A 19,850-nucleotide genomic window follows, 5' to 3' on the forward strand; every position below is an offset into this window, starting at 1 on the left:
AGGACACAGCAGAACATGCACAGAGATTAAAATTTAGCAAAAGGGTAAAATTAAAGTTCAGATTCAATGCATGTTTCTGAAGAGCCAGGCTCCTCTTTTCCAGGGGCTTTGCTAGGAGCTAGCTAAAGAACAGAGGTGTTTTCACAACTCAGTCCTGGACGTGGTTGCGTTCCACAGCGGCACACTGTCAGTATATCCAAGAGGGAAACGGTTTCCAACCTATTTCCCTTTGCATTCAATACCAGAGTAGACATGTCTACATGGAAAGAGGACACTATGTAATATGTCTGTTCTCTGCTTCCATAGATCTGTAACCTTACTTTACAATTATGAACAACTTTTCTCATCTATAAAATAAGATTACTATATATCCACCTGGTTATCTATAGATAATGCATTTGAGAATAATCTGTAAACCACAAGGTACAATACCATGGCAATTACTTAAATCCAATTTAAATGGATTAACTGGATTTAGCATGGTCTGTTTTTGTTTGTTTTGTTTTGTTTCTTGAAGATTAATCATCAGCCCAGAAGACTTCATTGACATTCCTACTGCACACACCTGTCTTAGCTAGCCCTGGACAGCTGCTTAGATGGCAATGCAAGTAACTGTCACAAATGAGTGGCTAGTGTGGGAGGAACGACATGAGTTACCTTCCATGTGCACTGCACATGGTCGGCCTGGAGACTACATATGATGGCAGAGAGAGCTTTGACTGAACCTACACTCCACCAACCACCTGCAAATGCAGTGGTGGGTACCTCAGAGCATCTCACAGGGCTGACCCACATCCTGTAGGAGAATGGTCTGGCAGAGGCATGCCACTCAGTCATTCTCTCTGAACAAAACATAAGGTTGAGAGACATGAAAAGTAGGAACAGCTCTCTGGACCTGTTTCTCAAACTGAAGAAGGTTCACCTTAGACAAGAGAACACCAAAAGCACATAAGGCCACCTTCTGGAGACACGAATAATCTTTAAATAACTGCAAATTCTCAACAATTTTTTTTCTTAGTCTTATGTGTATGCGTGTTTTATCTGCATATGTCTGTGTACAAGTGTGTGCCTGGTACCTGCAGAGGCAAGAAGAGGGCCTGCAGTCCAATGGAACTGGACTTAAAGACACTTATAAGCACCATGGGTGCTGGGAATCAAACCTAGGTCCCTCTGGAGGAGCAGCCAGAGATCTTAACTACAGCATCTGTGAAATACTGTCTAGACTACCACAGTAATTATTTGTGACAACATTCTTTTCCTATGGCTTGTGTTGGGGGTGGGGTGGCCAGACACTATTGCTCTCAAGTCAGATTTCACATGTGCAAAACTCTTAACAGCAAACTAATAATTTTATAACAACTCATTTAAAAGAGTAACGAGCTCCCAGGAGACCCCATTATCTTAATGTTGGTGTTCCCAGACAGAGAATGCTACCTTGGGAAATTATTTTAAGTATTAAAATCCCAAGCTGTGCTACTATCTTGAGCAACAAGAAGCCTCGGACACCTTTGCAGAATTTATCAATGCTGCTGCTGTGATGTCAGGGGCCCCCTGGAACACGATGTAGAGCAATTTAAATCACAGTGTCCACCGCCTAACAGCGATCTCATACCACCAAAGCACAGCCGATCGGTTCAGCCCTCTCTATAGCTGTGATTTTCTAAAGACATTGAAATTTGGGCTCCAAACACTTAACAATAACCATGTCTCCCTTACTCACAGCTGTACCTTAGTTCTTAGTTCACTTTTTAGTTCTTAGTTCACTTCTCAGAGTCTTTCCTATGTAGGCTTCAATCCCATGTGCTTGTCTGCCTGGGCTGTGCCTCTACCTGGCTCTCTTTGCAGAATACCCATCTACTAAATGGGCTCCATGAAGTGATTCTGCAGCTAAACACTATGTCCTGTAGCAATAAGTAATCAGCCAGCCACAAAGGGGCAAGCGGAGCCTTTTAGTCTTGAGTTAAATCACTGCTCTAAAGGTAGCCCATCTGGAGGCAGGGCAGCAGGATTCCCACTGGACCCAGACCACTCACCACTTCCATACAAAGCCAACCTCTCCTGCTGCGATCCCACTTGCTCTTGAAGGAGCCACTGACATTAAAGAAGGGGCTTGCCTATTTTTATTACAGAATAACACTCAATTCTTGAAGGATTAGAAGACTATTTGCTATAGCACTAATGAAGGTTCAGATACTCAGCATAACCTCACAAGGACACACAAAACTAGCCACCAACACAGTCTGTAGAAAGATGTATTTAAACAGCTAGAAACAGTAAGGGAAAGGCTGCTAGTTCCAGTATTTTTTTTTTATTTCAATTAAAGATAATAACTATATAAATGACTAAAACTTTGCTAAAAATTTCACAACATAATATTTTAAAATATTTTTAAAAGGTTTTGTGGTTAGAGAACAGTTCTAATACATACCACGAAACCTGTTAAGCCCGTATTGTATTAAGAAAACATAAATTACAAAATTGATTATAAAGAAAATCCTCAGGTTAAAGTCATGAAGACCATGTCAAAATTCATTCACTTTGCACCATTCTCTGTGCCCCAGCCTGACGTAAGGAACTTTACATTGACAGAGACCTGAGGAACAGATTTCCTGAAACATTTGACAATTACAGCAGCTCAATTTGAAGCAGCAACCTCTCACACTGATACTAAAGCTGTAGCTTGACCAGCAATGACTGATTTCAGTCTTGGAGATGGAGAACAGGTTAAACACAAGAAACTGAGTTAAAAGACTAATAGTCAAACGCATGATCTTGCAGTATGGTATCTAGCAGCTTTTCAAGTTATTGAGTCTGAACTGAGGAATCAATAGGAGTATTAGATTGGCCCTTGGGTACCACAAAAGGCAATTTCCACAAAGAGCCAGCACCCTGTGTTAACACTAATGTCAGAGTGCTATATACAGCACAGTTCAGGGAGATAGCCAGAATTAAGGGAGGGAGGAAGGAAGAGGCAGAGAGGACACACCGCCATGTGGCTGAAGGGGAATGAGAACATGGGAAAAGACCCTGAACCACAAGTGACCTTCTGTGCCTGTGCCACACTTGGGAGTCAGTAATGTGGCCCAAAAGAAGGCTGATCTCAAGAGGAAAAGGATTCATTCAAAACGTCACTGGGATGGGAATATGAAGACCCAGCTGAAAAGAGGCAGAAGGCTCTCTGAAGTTGAGTCACACATCCAAGGCTGCTGGTCCTGAGAGGGTATGAAAGGTGCAAAGGGACCCTCCCCCTCCCTTTCCTCTCTCCCTCCCTCCTCCTGTACCTTGCTGTATATAGCATTATAATATTAACATTAGTATCAGACCAGTGTGCTTAGAGCTTAAAGCTGAGGAAGAGCCCAAGAAAAAGCCCAGGAGCTCAGTTCAGGACACATTAGGTTTGAGGCATTTAAAGACGACAGAAAGGTTCAGTGGACTTCTAAGCAGAAGTGCAATTTGTTTTCCATATATACATATACATACACACACACACACACACACGTATCAGAACAAGATAAAGGTTAAGTGGCTAGGGTGTACCTTGGTGATGGGGGACGGGAGGTGCAGGGGAATGGAGAGCAAGAGAGATCAGAAATTGTCTTCTCTCATAGAGAAGAAGTGCAAAAGGACAAGAAAGCCCACTTAAAGATGTCAGAGCAGGATGAAAGGAATGTCCACAATGGAACCCCAGGTGACAAGTAAGACCCTATCAAAAGCTGAACCTTTTGTCAGCTTTCTGAAGGTAAGCAGAGAGTAGTGAAAAGCAGCTCCCTTCCCAGCAGGGCTTGGAGCTGAGGGATCTCCCTCAGACTCAATGGAAACTTCCCTCAAGATCCAGTTGCTTCTGCCAACAATTGGATCCCTCAGCTGCTGAGAGGTCACCAGAGTCTTGTGGTTTTCCAACTCCCAGGATCTGCCTTTAACTGACTGGCTTTAAACTGCTTCAGCAATATGTTCTGCTGCTGTTCCTAGGCAGATAAAAATACATTCTGAAAATCAAAAGGGACTTGGTATATAGCTCAGTGTAGAGGACAGGCTGGGGTTCTATAATCAGCACAGTACAGGTACAATTTATCACCAACAAGGACCCTTCCATACACACTGTCCCTAGCCAGGCAGTGTTTGTGATTTCTGTAACTCTTTTTAAAGCTAAAATAACAACATTATTCATTCCTTAGTAATTCTTAAAACTTTTCAGATCCTATCAAATATTACTGTGCTCCAAAGCGGCTTATCAAAGAGATGTGTACTAGGGAGCCAGCCTGGCTTCCCAGCGCTCCTTCACTCAAGCAAGGGCTGGACTTGCTCTGGTTTGCTCACTCTCATCACGAATCTCCCAAAGCAATCTTTCTTTCTTGGCAAAAGTAGATTGCTGCTGCTATCTGAGAACACCCAGGGGAAAAGGAGGGATGGGGAGGAGAAAAGGAAGAGAGTTTTCAAATGCTGCTTTCCTGGCTCACAACCAAATACAATTACAGAGCGTCCACAGAAGATGAAGTCAAGATAGCACAAACAAAATCATCACCAAGGCCAATTACACTGACAGCTTCCTCAACTGGATGTGAGGTAACAGGCAAGCCACTCTGGAAGGCCCATAGCCCAGAATCAGCCCAGGTCAGGCCCCACTTCAAGCAGCCTTGGCGATGTATCTCTAGTGATCCATGGTGGTACCAATCAAGCTTTCTCATAAAGCAGACTGTTTCATGGCCAAGATTATTTTTCTAGTCTCAAGTTGTCATAGTAGTAGCTGCTCTAGAACATCAAGGCAGAAACATGCTTTTGTTGAACTTGATTGACTTCAAGTCTATCTATCATTAAAAGTTGGTATTATGGTGCAGTTCATTAAATTTTTTTGTAAAAAGCTATTGAAAGGCATAAAGAGATACTAACATCTTCATAATTAAGATTAACGATAATGGCACTAAAACAGAAGGAAACCCTAGTGCTGGGCTGTGCCCCAGAGCATGAATACTCACATGAATTACTAGACAGATAAACAAGAAGAGGCAAATCTACACAGGAAGAATGCTAACCGACTTGTGGTGGTGTATCTTAACTACACAATAAACTTGCTTCACAGAATATGGAAGGAAAGGAGGCAGTGAGGAGAGCGCACAGCAGGGAACCTTGACAGACAGCAAGATCAAGCCAGAGTCAAGAGTGACATTGGCTTATCTCCTCCCTAGATGTGACAGAGTGGCAAGACAGCTTGTCTTTATGGCCTTCCTCCTGACACTCCAGGCGACTCAACTGTGAGAAAAATTACCAAACAATCTGGAATTCAAGGACATTATACAAAATATCTAAACCCCTTGAAAAGTCATCAAAACTGAAGAAGCTCTGACAAACTGAGAACAAACTATGCCCAAGAAGACATGGCAACTAAACTTTCCATAGGATCCTGAGATCTAAAGCCCAGGAGCCCAAGATCACATTCAAAAGCAGGGGGCCTTTGGCAGGTGAGGGACCTTAGAATTCCCACCTAGAACTTTGCAGATGCCTTACCCTGCAAAGGATCTCAGGGAAACACTAACAACATCCAAAGAAAGACCAGACTTGGGCCATAGTAAGAGACCAGTGCTGGCTTCATGGCAATAAATGCATCAGAGTACTAGAAAATGTTATCAGTGACAACAGGGCATCATGCGTGACAATTATGCAAGTCCTCTGAATCTCTGCACCTTTCTCATAAATTTTCATATATTTTAAAGCTTCAAGTCTCAGTGCATTTGGGTTTTGGCTTTGCTTTTACAAGATGAGATCCTATGTAGTTCAGAAGGGCCTCACACTGAGAATGTAGCCAAGGATGTATTTGAACTCCTTGATCCTGCTGTTTCTACCTCCCAAGTGCTCGGGTTACAGGCAAATGCTACCATGTCCAATTCAAACATTTATTTTTTAAAGTCACAAGATATTAAACTGGTGTGAGGAAGTTTTAAAAATCAACTGAGCAGTGACAACTTTGCAGTAGCTCGTCATTGAGCAGTTCATACATGGGTCGGTGACTAATTTACCCATCACATAGCACTGCACTGAGGTAATTCTTAAAAAACTCCAGAATCTGCATTCCTAGAAATGGACACAAAGAAAGGCCTCTAAGAAGAGCCATATGTCATAATATAATCTTCACATACCAGGAACAATCTCAATCCCTGAAAGCCGAACAAACAAAAGAAAGGAAAAAAAAAAAAAAAAAAAAAAAAAACAGAGTTAGAAAAGCAAGCAGGTTAAAAGCAAAGCGGCTGGCGACAAAACTAACAGCAAACTCCTGGAATGATGGCCAGCAGCAGCATGAAGGCTGATCCAAAAGCAAACCAGGGCTACCGAGGGTGAAGGCTGACACAGAAGAGAAAGGTTTTCTAAGGGAACAGGGCTCTCAATCTGTGGTGTTTGTACACTGGAAACAGGCTAAAACACGAGTGAAGAGTATGGTATGTGAACTATAGCTCAAAAAAGTCACCACAAAGAAGAGTATGTAGCAACCATTCTTTCTAGATTTGTTTTTACTTTGTTTTAAGACAGAGTCATCTTTCTAGGTAGCCCTGGCAGGCCTTGAACTCACAGAAACAGGCTTGCCTCTGGCTCCCAAGTACTAGGAGGCAGCAAACATTTTTTAAAAAAAAAAAAAGAAATAAAAAACAGATTTGACCTCTCTGTATTCTAGAACATCTCAATGTGAATAAGTTACTCCATTCATGGAAAGAGGGGAAAAAAAAGAAAATGTAGTAAAATGCTAGCACTAAAGGTGAAACTTTACCAAAACTTTCATTTACTCTTTATAAGGAAATATACAAACTACATATGCATTATGCATGCACATACTGATATACACATATATGTGCCATCTAATACATTTAAGTTGATAGAAAACTGAAAAAGGGGCTTGTAAAATGGTTCAGTAGGTAAAACCGTTGCTGTAATTCATGACAACCAGAGTTCGGTCCCTAGGCCCCACACAGTGGTGGGAGAGAACCCACTCTCTCAAGCTGTCCTCTAATCTCATACACACCATGGTGATGGGTACATGTTGCCTGTCTGTCTCATATACCAGGTAAATGAATTAATAAATGTGATTTGAAAAAAGAAAACTGACAGAGAGAAACTGCCCTGAACTGTGTGTGACAGTGCACATATCTGACCCCAGCAACCAGAATGCAGAGACTTCTGAAGTTCAAGGCCAGCAACAGAGCAAGTTCTAGACTGCTCAGGCTACATGGAATCCTATCTCCAAATGTAGAGAAAAAAATACTATTTCTAATTAAGAAGGAAAAGGCAGTATGTATAACATGCACAAGATCCATGGTTTGATCTCCAGCAAGACACCAAACTAAATAAATAAATGAAAATTAAAAACAAAACCAACTGGCAGGGAAAATAACTTAATTCATTTTTTTTTTTTGAGACAGGTTTTTTTCTATGTAGCCCTGGCTGTCCTGGAACTAGCTCTGTAGACGACAGTGGTCTCGAACTCTAGAGATCATCCTGCCTCTGTCTCCCTAGTGCTGGGATTAAAGGTGTGCACCACCACTGCCAGGCTACTAATTCAGCATACTAATTACTGACTGCCACACTACACACAATAAAAAGCAATGCAGGTCTTGTTTGGTATGTTATGTTCAGCACTGGGCACAGAGTGTGACCTCAACAGATGTTTCTGAATATGAGGAAAGGCCTAAGCACACCATGGGAAAAGCAAGGCTGGGGTATAGTAAACAAGGGAGTTCTGCCAACAGCTTCTGTATCATTTTAAAGCAAAATCAGATTACCAACTAAAGAATGTAGACTACACAGAGGTCAAAGAGGTTGGAACATTAGAGACTACATTAAGCACATATACAGACACATATGGAGACTTCAGCTGTCTGGCCCGCAATGATCTGCCCTTGCTCTCCTTACCTCTGTTCTTGAGAAGGCTCCTCCATATCCTCTTCAGAATCACCCTGTAGGAAGAGAACATCCATTAACAGCCATTTCAAAGAAACACAATCACCAAAAGTGGGGTGATGAGCTACAGCAATGCCTATAAGTCAGTTAACAGAGCTTTGTGACGCTGCTACTGTACTGGGGGCTATTGAGATGGGTCAGTGGTTATAAGTGCTCACTGTTCTTCCAGAGGGCCCAAGTTTTCGTCCCAGCACCCATCAGGCAATTCACAAGCACCTGTAACTCCAACTCCTGGGACTAAATGCCCACTGCTGGCCTCTGTGGGCACCACACATACATATACATATTCACATTCAGACACACAGACACAAATAAAAATAAAATCCTTTGTTTAAAAAGGATGTTATAATGGCAATATAAATCCATAAACTGAGAAGTCGTCTCTTAAACACTCATTAACATGAGTTAATGATTTAAATCAGAGCCTAAACATAATTTCAAAACAAATTAGATATCATATCAAGAGCTTTTTTTTAATATTTTAAATTGAATCATATAAGATATAGTTGGAAACTATAACCCCCAAGTGCAGAAAGCATTATTTGGCTGGACATAGTGGTGTACCCCCTTAGTCACAGTACAAGAGGCATGGAGGCTGGTGCAGTTTAAGGCCATAATGGTACACATAGTGAATTTGAGGCCAGCAAGACTATATAGTGAGACCCTGTCTCCAAAAATAAGTAAGTATTTAAAAAGTAATTTAAGAAAAGACACTGTTTAACTCAGAATTCTATTAATGTGTTATGTGTAATGTGTTATGTGTTATACTTCAACATCAATAAAAAGGCTGCTAATTTTGTAAATTAAGTAAACACCATCCTCAAAAGCTCTTCCATGTATGTCAGGAGGAAAAGGCAACTGAAACATCAGCAGGGTAGACAGAACAAAGCCAAGCAGAGCTAAGCACCCACAGTGCCCAGACCAGGTAATGCCCAAGTGCCACTAGCCTTCCTGGAAGCTTCCAGACTCCTAACTCACCAGCTTCTCATTGCTGGCCCCTCTACTCCTGGTGCAGCTGACCCTCTGGCCTCTCCTCCTGCCTCTTCCCAGGGTCCTCTACACTACAACTTCAGCAAGTTGGAGTCTAGACAGATTGCTCAGTGGTTAAGAGCCATAACTGTTCTTCCAGAGAATCTGGAGCTTAGTTCCCAGCACCCCACATCAGGAGCTCATAACTACCTATAATAGCATCTGGCTTCCCAGTGCATCAGGAAAATACATAAACACAGACAGACAGACAGACAGACAAGTAAACAAACCTTTTAAAACAAACACTTAGCACATTAACCCACTGAAACTACAAGGCCAAGACTGCTTCTGCCACCCCACCTCTTAACCACATTGCAGATTTTCCACCAATGCCCATGTTTCTTCAAAAGCAAGTCTCAAGCCTCAAAGGTAAGCTTTGCTCTCCACTACACCAGCCTACCAACCAGTCATAGCAGTGACTCTGCCAGCATGGCGCATTGCTTACAACTCGGTCTTACTTCCAAATACCAGGACCTACACTGTCTCAAGCTACACTCTGCAGTGAACACAGTATCAGGAGTGTCTGCAGAGACGCTTCTGATCTTTTTCAAGCCTTCCCCACTTTTGCTGAGGGCACCATAACAATGCTTGACCCCTAGGTAAACCCTCCAACAGGGAATTCAGATCTGTCCACCCTCCTCCATTCTGCCCACTAGCACACCAGCAATACCCAGGGACCTGCACGGCCATAACATTCAGGCCTTTCTGCTATGCTATGCTATGCTACTCCATCCTGCAAGCATCAATACAATACCAATCTTCCTGCACGTCACTCCTTACCCCTCAGTGTATGCCCCTTTTCAGTGTCCCTCCCTGCTCAGTACTTGAGGATAACCCAAAGGCTGAGGCAAGAGGGTGGAGAATTTCCAGACCAGACTGGGCTAACAGTGAGACCCTGTCTCAAAAAATGCTCCAAGAGCTCCTCAGTGTTCAAGAACTATTACTCCAAACACTTTCAGGAAGGGTCCGCCCTGACACACCCATACCCTCCCCTCCCGACCAGCAGGCTCTGGTTGCCATTTAAAATGTCACTGAACTACATTGTCTACCATGTAATACTCAGGGTAGGGCCCCTTCTGGCCTTAGACCTTAAGTGAGCCCTCTGTGAGATCCAGGCCTCTTCTCTCCATTCTTAGTGTAAGCACTTGAAGGCTGTCCCAGGCATTACCAGCTTCATCTGCTTAACAAAACCAAACTCTCAAAAACAAGACCAAATCCACTCTATTCCTCCTACCCGGCCCATGCCCCAGGGCTCTTGCACTGGCCATAGCAATCCCAAAATGCTTTCAAGGACAGGTTCAAGAAGGATCTTTTCAAAGCAGCACACAGGGACCTCTTCACTCAGGCAGGTGTTTTGGTTTACTGTAACACCTTCTGCACCTGAAACAGAGCTGGGCCAGCAGCTGAGTGCAACCCTGCTGTCTCTGAGATGCTAAGAGCCCTCAGGCTTTTGAAAACTTCTAAGCAACTTTCTCTGGATCAAAATAGAACATAAAGTTACTTCCCTCTAACTTATTCATTATCACCACCAAAGTACTTGTCAGATGATACTGAAACCTAATATCACGGCCAAAAGTGCTAGCCCTATAGCTAAACACATCCCAGGTTCAAATCCTCCCTGCTGCTTTCTTATTGCAGCAGGTGACTTACTTACCTGTAGCGTACCTCACTGTCTTTCAGGTATAAAACCAGGCAAAACACTTCACACTCTAGAGGGTACGGATATGAGTGAAGACCACACGGCACTTAAATGATGCTGACAGTTCTCAACCCATGTTAGTCATTATTTTTCAATATTGACAAAAAGAGATTAAGCCAAAAATAAACCTCTATGACAGAAAGCTTTCCAAATACTAGTTAATGATTCACTGACCAGAGTTGCAGGTATTACATAACACTGTATCTGGGATTAAAAACAAACAAACAAACAAGCTCATGCTCACTGTACCATTCTGGTTTAACTTTCTGCCAATTTCTATTATCCATACCCTCAGACTTAAGAGTGGAGCAAATCAACAAGACATGGTATTTTTAAAGACAAAGTTTTCTTCTTTATCCCTAGGTTAGGAATATTCAACTGTGCTTTGCCAGTGCCTGGTGTTTGCTCAATGACTACACAGGCGTTGGAGCCCCAAGCCGGGCTGGCCCATCCATCCCACCAAGGCCCCATGCTAGGCCTAGAATCCTCATCTCTGCTCTTGGGCAGTCATAAATGAGTCCAAGCAGACTAGGACCTGCCCCAAATATGGTTCTCGAAATAGCAGCACAGTGAACACTTAGGCATTCCGTCTGCCATCTTTAGGACTTGAGTAACTTCATTGATAAAAGAGTAGGGCCAGATATAACAACCTCCTCTCCTCAAAAGCATCATGGGTGACTACTGAATGCCAACTATATAGGGAATATTGTGGCTACAGCACAGCCCTCAAACCTCAGTAGAGACAAGGCATGATGGCCACAGCATAGCAATCTAAGACTCAAAAAGGACCCAGCCATGAGGTGCCTGCATGCCAGAGTCAACATCCATGGTTCACACCACAGACAACACTGGGCTCAGCAGGCCCAGCACCAGCCTGGAGAGAGAGACCCAGAGGAGTAAAAGGAGAAAGAGACAAAATCAAGACTGCTGGAGACCCCAAAGGCCAGAGCAGGTCAAGGGAATGTCACCCTATATACGTGGATCAGTAAAGTGCACTAAGCTTATCTTATACAAATGAAGCTACCACTAGACAAAAAGATAAAGCGATAAAAAGGTCTGTGTGGTGTCTGTCCTACCATCAATTTGGATTCAGCGTACTAGATAATAGGGTTGGGGGTGTCTGTAACTCTAGCAATAAAGTCAAATGGGGTTTTCTTTCCTCTCATTATGACTGATAAATAATTTTTTGTGTTACTGTACTAAATAATTTCATAACAGGTGACTACATAACAAACATACATAAATAGGGCTGGGGGATATAATTCATTGCTACTAGTTGCCTAGCATGCACAAGGCTCCTGAGGCCCTTCCTTAGAACACTAACACACACACACACACACACACACACACACACACACACACACACACGAATGACATCAATATCAGCTTAACCACAGAGCCCATCATACTGAGTTATCTGCCCTGGTGCAGCCCCTTCAGCAAGGGAAAGTGTTTATGTTTTCCATGACCAAGCTTATGAGTTGAAGAAACCACCAGGATGACAAGCACCCTGGAGCTCCTCTGAAATTAGGATGACAAATACCCTGCAAGTGAGAAAACTGGTAACAAAAGAAAAGAGGTATGCTGGGCCCAGACACAGCCCAGTCACTAGAACATGTGCTTATTAGCACATGCAAGGTCCTGGGTTCAATCTCTAACAACAAAAAAAGGGTGACTTAACAAGCTAAGTGGGACTCATCTGGACCCAGACCTAGACACTAGAGACAAGATGGTCAGGCAGCTTATAACAAGTCAATTTGGTTTTTTTCTTTCTTCCTTTTTGGTTTTTCAAAACAGGGTTTCTTTGTGTAGCTTCAGCTGTCTTGGAACTTGCTCTGTAGACCAAGCTGGCTTCAAACTCACAGAGATCCACCTGGCTCTGCCTCCCAAATGCTAGGATTTAAAGGCATGCACCATCACTGCCCAACTTCATTTATTTTTAAATGAATGATGAGCAACAAGTTCTTAATCACTTTTTCCATAAGAAAAAATTTAAAAAACAAAAACACTTCCAAGTAAGTAACTGTATAAATAATCAATATTGGACAAATCTACTGTTCATTGAACACAACATCTTGATGTTTCAATTTCACCTCTCATTGACAACTTTTAGGTTCCAAAGCCATTTTCTGGTCTTCCTGAATGGAAGGTAGGTATAAGATTTACATGACACCTATAAATATTCTCTAGACTCTTATGACATACACAAGAAAACCTTTTGAAAATAATTCCAAGTTCTTTGAAAAGAACTCCTTCCAAATGCCCTTCTTTAGAACACTCTGTATCTAAGATACACACATCCCTCCTCCCTGCCCAGGCAGCGTATGCACTGTGGTACAATATCTAAAGGGCACACATATAGAGATGATATATACAGAAAATTACTGTGAATACTAGTTTCGCTTTCACTCGACCGTTGATTAAAATACCCTAGCTATCAACATCTCTGTGGTGAGTATTCTGGAGTGACACATTCTCAATTCTAACCAATTTTATTAGAACAAACTGCACTAACTATGCATGTAGGCAAAATCAAGCCAGAAACTGGACATTTTATAAAATAACTTTTGAGCCTGTAAAAGATGTAATTAATGTCACCACAGGCCTTGACATTTCCATTCCTGAGCACAAACAATACACAAGCAGAAACAAATACTGTCCATCATTTATTTTCCTGACTGGGTTGGCCTCCATCACTATGCTAAGAAGTAGAGGCTTCCATTGAGCCCCAAAGCAAAGGCACACAGCACATCTTGACCTGGAACTGCGCTTCCTGGGATACTTGGAGACACTCTCACTTGGTAAAGCTGGTGGTTGGAGCCAGGTACAATGGAAGACATACATTCCTGTAGCACCAGCTAACTCAGGGATAAAACAGGAGGATGGCTTGAGTGGAGGAATCTGAGGCAACATTGCAAGACCTTATTTTAAAACAATAGCAAACACTCGGAATGGAACGACAACAATATCTTGACTGTAGTGAAAGTGTCACTGTATCCAAGGGGTAAAGACCAGGAATGATATTCGGCATACTACAGTGCACAAGGCAGCCCCCCACAATGAAGAATTCTCTGGGTCAAAGGTCACTCCTGCTGTTAAGCAACTGATATTCACAAATATGACTATTTAAAGTAAACACACCAAGTGCTAAGTGAAGGGTCTCAGTTAAAGTTACAACTGATTTCAGCTTTGAGACTTTTGTTGGTGTTTTTGGTTTTTGTTTCCTCTCTTTTCAAAATAGATGTATTATTTAGAATCAAGGGTTAAAAAAAAATCTATTTGGGAATTTACTTTTAGGAGATAGAAAGACTACTTGCTATTGGGGCTTATTCTCAAAGGGTGGGTCTCCTAGAGCCTGCTGGCCTTCGGGAAAGATCTGGGAAAGTGTCTCTTAAAAATCACCTCTTCCTGTAAGCTGTTATTCATTGGCCCTGGTCAAAATGAATATTCCAAATATCTCAAAGCCAGCACTGTTGCCGCTTCAGTGAGAGGGAGAACGGTAAACCTGGAGACTGCAGAGAAGTTCAATGCCGGGATTTTAATGCTGCCACCAACATGGGAAGTAATAAACACTTTTAAACAGGCAAGCTAATGTTCTCTTATCACTCCAAACACACACCCCCAAATGCATTTTGAGTCTCTACTACACTGCTGGTGAAAAACAGTCATCAAAATTATGTTTTCAAAATTATGTTTAAGTGGGTACCTTTTGCAAGTCAATGAGAATTTCTTGCATAACTGAAACATGCAATTCAAGACAAAAGCTTTGCAGTACCACATCCGTTGCAGCCTGAAGCCCTCTGTGCTACAGATTCCCAATAAAACGTTAGCAATTATTTTTCCACATGTAATCATTATATCATCGTAGGGGAGGGGGGTGAAAAAACCTGAAATTCAGGTTCTTAAGTGGGTGTGTTCTAACAGGAATTAAAGACACTTGGAGAAATTCCAAGATTATACTCCTTTAAAGTCACTTCTTCATCCCAAAGCTACTTAGGCTAATGGCAAGTACCACTCACTAACATTTATGAAATCAATATTCCCATTGTGTTCAACCCTCTAGCCACTTGCCATCCACACCACACCCGACTGCTTGGAGACAGCAGTGTAGACCCAGAAGCAAGTCCTCCGCCCACTCTGGACCACTAACCAGCCAAGGAAGCCGCCACTAGCCAGGGGCAAGGCTGTGAGACTCACAACCCTGCTGAGGTGGCCTGAACACCCCACCTTCTGAACTTGGGGAGGCCCTGACTCACACCCTGTCACATGGCGCGGGAGGAGGCTGAAGAGCCACCGTTGCCAGGTGTTCAGGCTCGGCACGACGGTTTATTTGCCTTGCAAAGTGACCCGAGCGCTCCAGTGCCACTGGGGGAAGGCCGGCCACCTTCAGGCCTCTCCTCCCTCACACGCCCACACCCGCCCTGTCACCGCTCCTCCTCACCTGAGTGGGCAGCAGGAGTTCCCCTTCTTCTGCCTGCCACAGCTCCACTACGTTCGGCAAGGGCTCAAATGCTGCACGGACACCAAAAAACACACCGCGTTTGTAATGCACGGAAAAGAAACGCTTCCTGTTTCCTCGCCCGTCCCCTCGTGCCACCCGCCTGCCCCAAACAAGTCTCCCTCTCCCCTCGCAGGGCAGGCCACCCGAGGGGTGAGCCGAGGATGCAAATAAAATGCCCAGCCGGCGACCCCGGGGTCCAGAAGGTAAGGGCGTGCGGGCTTGGTCAAGACCAGGGGATGAGGCCGCCACTCCAGGCACGGCGACCCCCGAGCCACAGGGCTGGGGGGAAACAAAGCTGCAGGAAGCCGGGCGCGGCGAGGCACCCGCGCGCCACACAAAGCGGGGGATGCGCCCGGGGCGCAGGGGCCCGCGCACAAAGGCTCCGGGGCGCGCGCGGCTAGCGGTCCCTGAGCCCCGCGCTGCCCGCTCCTGGTCCGGCCTAGAGCCGCCGAGAGGACGCTGCGGTCGCAGGGCTGCAGCAGCCCGTCTTCCCCAGCCGCCCGAGTCCCCTTCCTCCGCGAACCCTCACAGATTTCAACAGTTCCCTAAAAGAAAGGGGGGGGCGGGGCGGCGGGGACAGCCAGCCCCGACGACGGGCTGACCTTGTCCCTGAGCCCCTCCCGGACGGCAGCAGGACAGCAGGACCTGGAAGACGCCCAGCAGAAGGTTCACGGCAGCGGCCGTGCGGCGGTAGGCGCCGGACTGCGGGCGCCGGAGCCCCGCCATGCTGGTGCTCGCCGCGCTCGCTCGCAGCGATCTCGTTCTCTCGCTTGCTGGCGCCGCGGCCGCCTAGCCGCGCCCCGGGCCCGCCCCCGCGCCCTGGCTCCGCCCCGGCCCCGGCCCCGCCCCCGCTGTTGGTCCCGCCCCCGCAGCTGTTGGACTGCTGCTCAGCGCCGGCGCGCCGCTTGCTCCCGAGCGCGTGTGCTCCGCAGATAGAAGGGGATGGAACGCGGCGGGGAGCCGAGGGACGAGGACAATGCGAACGCTTACAGCGCGCAGCACGTGCCCGAGGGCCCCCAGAAGCTTGACTCTGGGGGCTGGGACTCGCGGCCCACGGGGAGAAGGTGTTCTGGTGAATTTGCATAAGGTTCTCTTTGTTGATGACGCCGGGGCCACGATGGGGGCAGTAACCCCGGGGGAGGGGTCCTGGGAATGAATCGTAACCCAGTGCCTGGCCTTGAACAGGATATTAGTGGAAATATTGCTGTGGTTGTCAGGAAACGCGAGTGCAGCCACACAGCTACTGCCAGTTTTGCAGCGAGGATATCCGGTGGCTGCGAGGTCTGTAATTTAGAATAAAAAGCTCTCCCAACACCCGAGAGGCTGACCTCAGCGCCGCGTGGCGGTAATGCGCTCAGCGCCCTCTGTGGAGACTGTCCAAGCCGTGACAGGTGGGAGAGCTTAGGTTGGACCTTCAAGAACCCTGCAGATGTACCTGCAGAATCAGACTGCAAAAGTGAGCCAGCCACTTACTAAAAGTAGTTGAAGTGGAGGGCACGATCGCCTGCCTGCCTGCCTGCCCGTTTCCAACATTAATAAGTAGTGTAAGTCATACTTGGAAATGTATTTTCTGCCTCTGTTTTTTAAGTTGATTTGCTGTGTGCAGCAGAGGTAGCTGGTATGAAACTCGGAGAGTGTGAGCTGCAGGAAGGGATGGTGTACACCTGTCTGCTTATATTGATCTTCTGTTTAATTGCTTCTGGAGCCTTCCAGTCTAGACTATGGAAAAACGTGGTTACATACCAGGTCAGATGCTGGACAAGGACAATATGAACGATGGATGCTCTTTTCATAATACCAGACTCTGAACCCAATCTCGTTGTCTGGATGTAGCTCTAAATGAGGTTAAACTACCTGATTTCTTTGCCATACTTAACACTTAATAAAAGCAAATGTCCATATGAAAATGTCACTTTGCTTTGCCCGACTTGAGCAGCTCCAATTATTTCTTTTCTTTTCTAGATTGCCTGGGTACATCTCTAGAATACTAAGAAAGCAAGCAAATATTGACCCATTTAATTTAAAAGTCATGATGCAAACTCCACCGATTTTTAAATTATTTTACCTTTTTACTAATAAAGTCCCATACTAAAAAATACCACACTATCAATGAGAATTACTTAAAAGACTGAGAAATATTGCCATAGGCCATATTTGAGTTTGCTCTCATTTATTCTTCTACCAGAAGGTTTTCCAGGGCAGCCTGCTACTTTCACGTTGAGCTCTTTACAAAGTGGGGTGATTGACCGTTGTTCACCAAGCCAGAAGCATGTATCTGCAGTACCATGAGTCTGAAGAAGGATCCAGGATCACACAGCTGCCTTCTTAGATAAATCTGACCCACTCAGCCTTCCCTGGAGGTATGTGTCATGCTGAGTCACGAGCAACAGGAAGGTATGGCCCATGAAGCAGCTTCCAAGTTTTGAAGTAAAATTGTTCTCCAAAGATAACACCTGTGTGTTTGTGCTATGTTTCTGCTAACCCCCTGTCAATGATAGAGCCACAGACTGTTAGAGCTGAGAAACTGAGGAAAATCTTTATTCTTTTTATTTAACTTTATTGTTGTTGTTAAATCTATGTCATAAGCTAAAAACAAAAAACAAAACACAGTACAAAAAAACTCCCCCTCAACTCTGCCTAGTGGCCCAAGCCACTCTGGTTTCTAGAAAGGCTGAGGCAGGAGAACAGAGAGCTCTCAAGGCCATCCTGCAGGCAAGAGTTCATACAATGACCACCTAGGCAACTTCATGAGACTTTGCCTCAAAATTAAAAAGGAAAAGAAGGCTGGGGATGTAACTCAGTAGCACAGTCCTTGCCCCACTCACAAGACCCTGGCTTTAATCCTCAGCACCACAAAACCGCAATGACAATATCGATTCTTATTTCAAAATACCCATGATGTTAACAATGTTTTTAACTTTTTTTTTTAGAGTACAGATGAAAAGCGAGTCTATATACAAATTATATCTCGATACATCCTACATAAATTTGACTCAGGTGGTAAACCCAACAACCCTAATCTAGAGAAGACTACCCATGCTAAGCCACAGGAAGAACTGTGGAGATGAGATGAGATAAGACATGCTAAACATCTGGCATTGGTGCCAATAAATGCTAGAAATCATACTACAATTTATTCCCATTGTGGAGGTGTGTCACACCTATAAAGGGGTAAAAGTGATACAAATGCTTCAAATGCACACATTACCTATTCATTAACACACCATTTATCATTCAAACATTGGAATAATTCCTATATATGTAGCAGCCTTCTGTTGGCCCATCTATCAGGTTTAGGCCTCACCCAAATGAAACAAGACTGAGAGTTTCACTAAGCCACGGGGATCTAAGCTTCAGCTCTGACTAGAAGGGAATTCCCACAAGCAGGGTAAAAACCTATATTCCCGAGATTCAACCTGCTGCCTTGACTCAAAGGCACTCTTTTTGCTACAATACTTTTTAGAATTATTTTTACATTTACTTATTGTGTATATCGGTGTGAGTGTATGTGTAGGAGTTAAAGGATAACCCGTGAAGTCATTCTTTCCACCATGTGAGTCCCAGGACTTGAACTGTGGGCCTTCATGGTTAGAGGTAATAGCTATAACTTTACCCCATCTTACTACCCTCTAGGGTGCACAATTATTAAGAATTCTCTGCCCTGAAAGAAGGCCCTCACTACATGCACAAACTAGGTACGTTAGAGTTCCCAGGTTCTGGATTGTTAGGAATACATTGCTTTCCTTATAAAATATCTAGTCTGTAGTATTCTGATAGCAGTGTGAATCAAGCTAAGACATTAGGCATTTCCTTGGCATCCTCTTCCTCCCATGCCCATCCTTTAAAGCAACAGTCTCAGGATGTAGCCCTCTATGCCTTCTTACCTTCTCTGAATGGACTCATGTAGCCCTGTATTACCATTATCTTTAAGGATATGAGTCTCAAACTTTTAGCTCATTTGAAAGCTCCACTCTTAATGTAACTGCCTGCTTGTCATTAATAGCTCACTGTATTACAAGCATCTCAAACATGACATGTCTCTAATTCTTAATTCCATCTATCCAGACTTGCTACTTTGAGTCTTAAGTTCAAGTTATTGTACCACCATCTACCTAGCTCCTTGAGTCAAAAGCCAGGAGTCATATTGAATTCTTCTTTGCTTTATACCCTTTAAAGTTATCCACAAATCATAATGTGTCCACTTCCAGAATGTTTCCCATGGCTTGCCTTTCCACCATCCCTGTTACCACCTTGCCTGCCTCCTAGTCTCTCACACGGGTATCTATGCGTCTTTGTACTGGCCTCTCTGCTCCCTCCTGTGCTCCTTACATCACAATTGTACCAGATCCAGAATGGCCATTCAAAACAGAGCCCCAGTTGTGCATGAAGCTCTCCAGTAGTTTTCTGCAGCAGAAACAGAATTCATATTAGAGTAAAACTGCCCTGTAAGAACTATAAGAGATCTATCCATGCCTACCTTCTGACTGCCTAGCCTGGCCTTTCCAATAACCAGTGCTCTTCAGCTCAACGGTCTTCATGTTCTTCAAGTCCACCAGTACTAAACCCATCTTTGGTTTTTCTTTTTGCATTTTCTTCTTTTAAATTTCTTTTATTATATTTTTTTATGTTACTTTATGCTTAGCTATCCTGGAACTGGCCATTTGGACAAACCTGGCCTCA

General features: G+C 44.2%; 1 protein-coding gene across 4 annotated transcripts in view; it reads right to left on the reverse strand.

Annotated features, from left to right (window-relative positions):
- The window catches only part of Tmem131l (transmembrane 131 like), a 131,225-nt gene extending 115,240 nt beyond the window's left edge, over window positions 1–15,985 (reverse strand). For 2 of the 4 annotated variants that reach the window (XM_076932583.1, XM_076932584.1), the window contains exons 1-3: window positions 15,773–15,984; window positions 15,111–15,181; window positions 7,894–7,937 (exon numbers count right to left, since the gene is read on the reverse strand). In XM_076932583.1, coding sequence (XP_076788698.1) covers window positions 7,894–7,937; window positions 15,111–15,181; window positions 15,773–15,896 — 239 coding nt within the window. In that variant the 5' untranslated portion in view covers window positions 15,897–15,984. Of the gene's footprint in view, window positions 1–7,893; window positions 7,938–15,110; window positions 15,182–15,772 lie in introns of all 4 variants that reach the window. The other 2 variants (XM_076932586.1, XM_034501243.2) reach the window with 2 other exon arrangements.
- Between the last annotated feature and the right edge of the window lie 3,865 nt (window positions 15,986–19,850).

Source organism: Arvicanthis niloticus, chromosome 4 (genome assembly GCF_011762505.2).
Source record: "Arvicanthis niloticus isolate mArvNil1 chromosome 4, mArvNil1.pat.X, whole genome shotgun sequence".
In the NCBI taxonomy this organism is placed as follows: Eukaryota; Metazoa; Chordata; class Mammalia; order Rodentia; family Muridae; genus Arvicanthis; species Arvicanthis niloticus.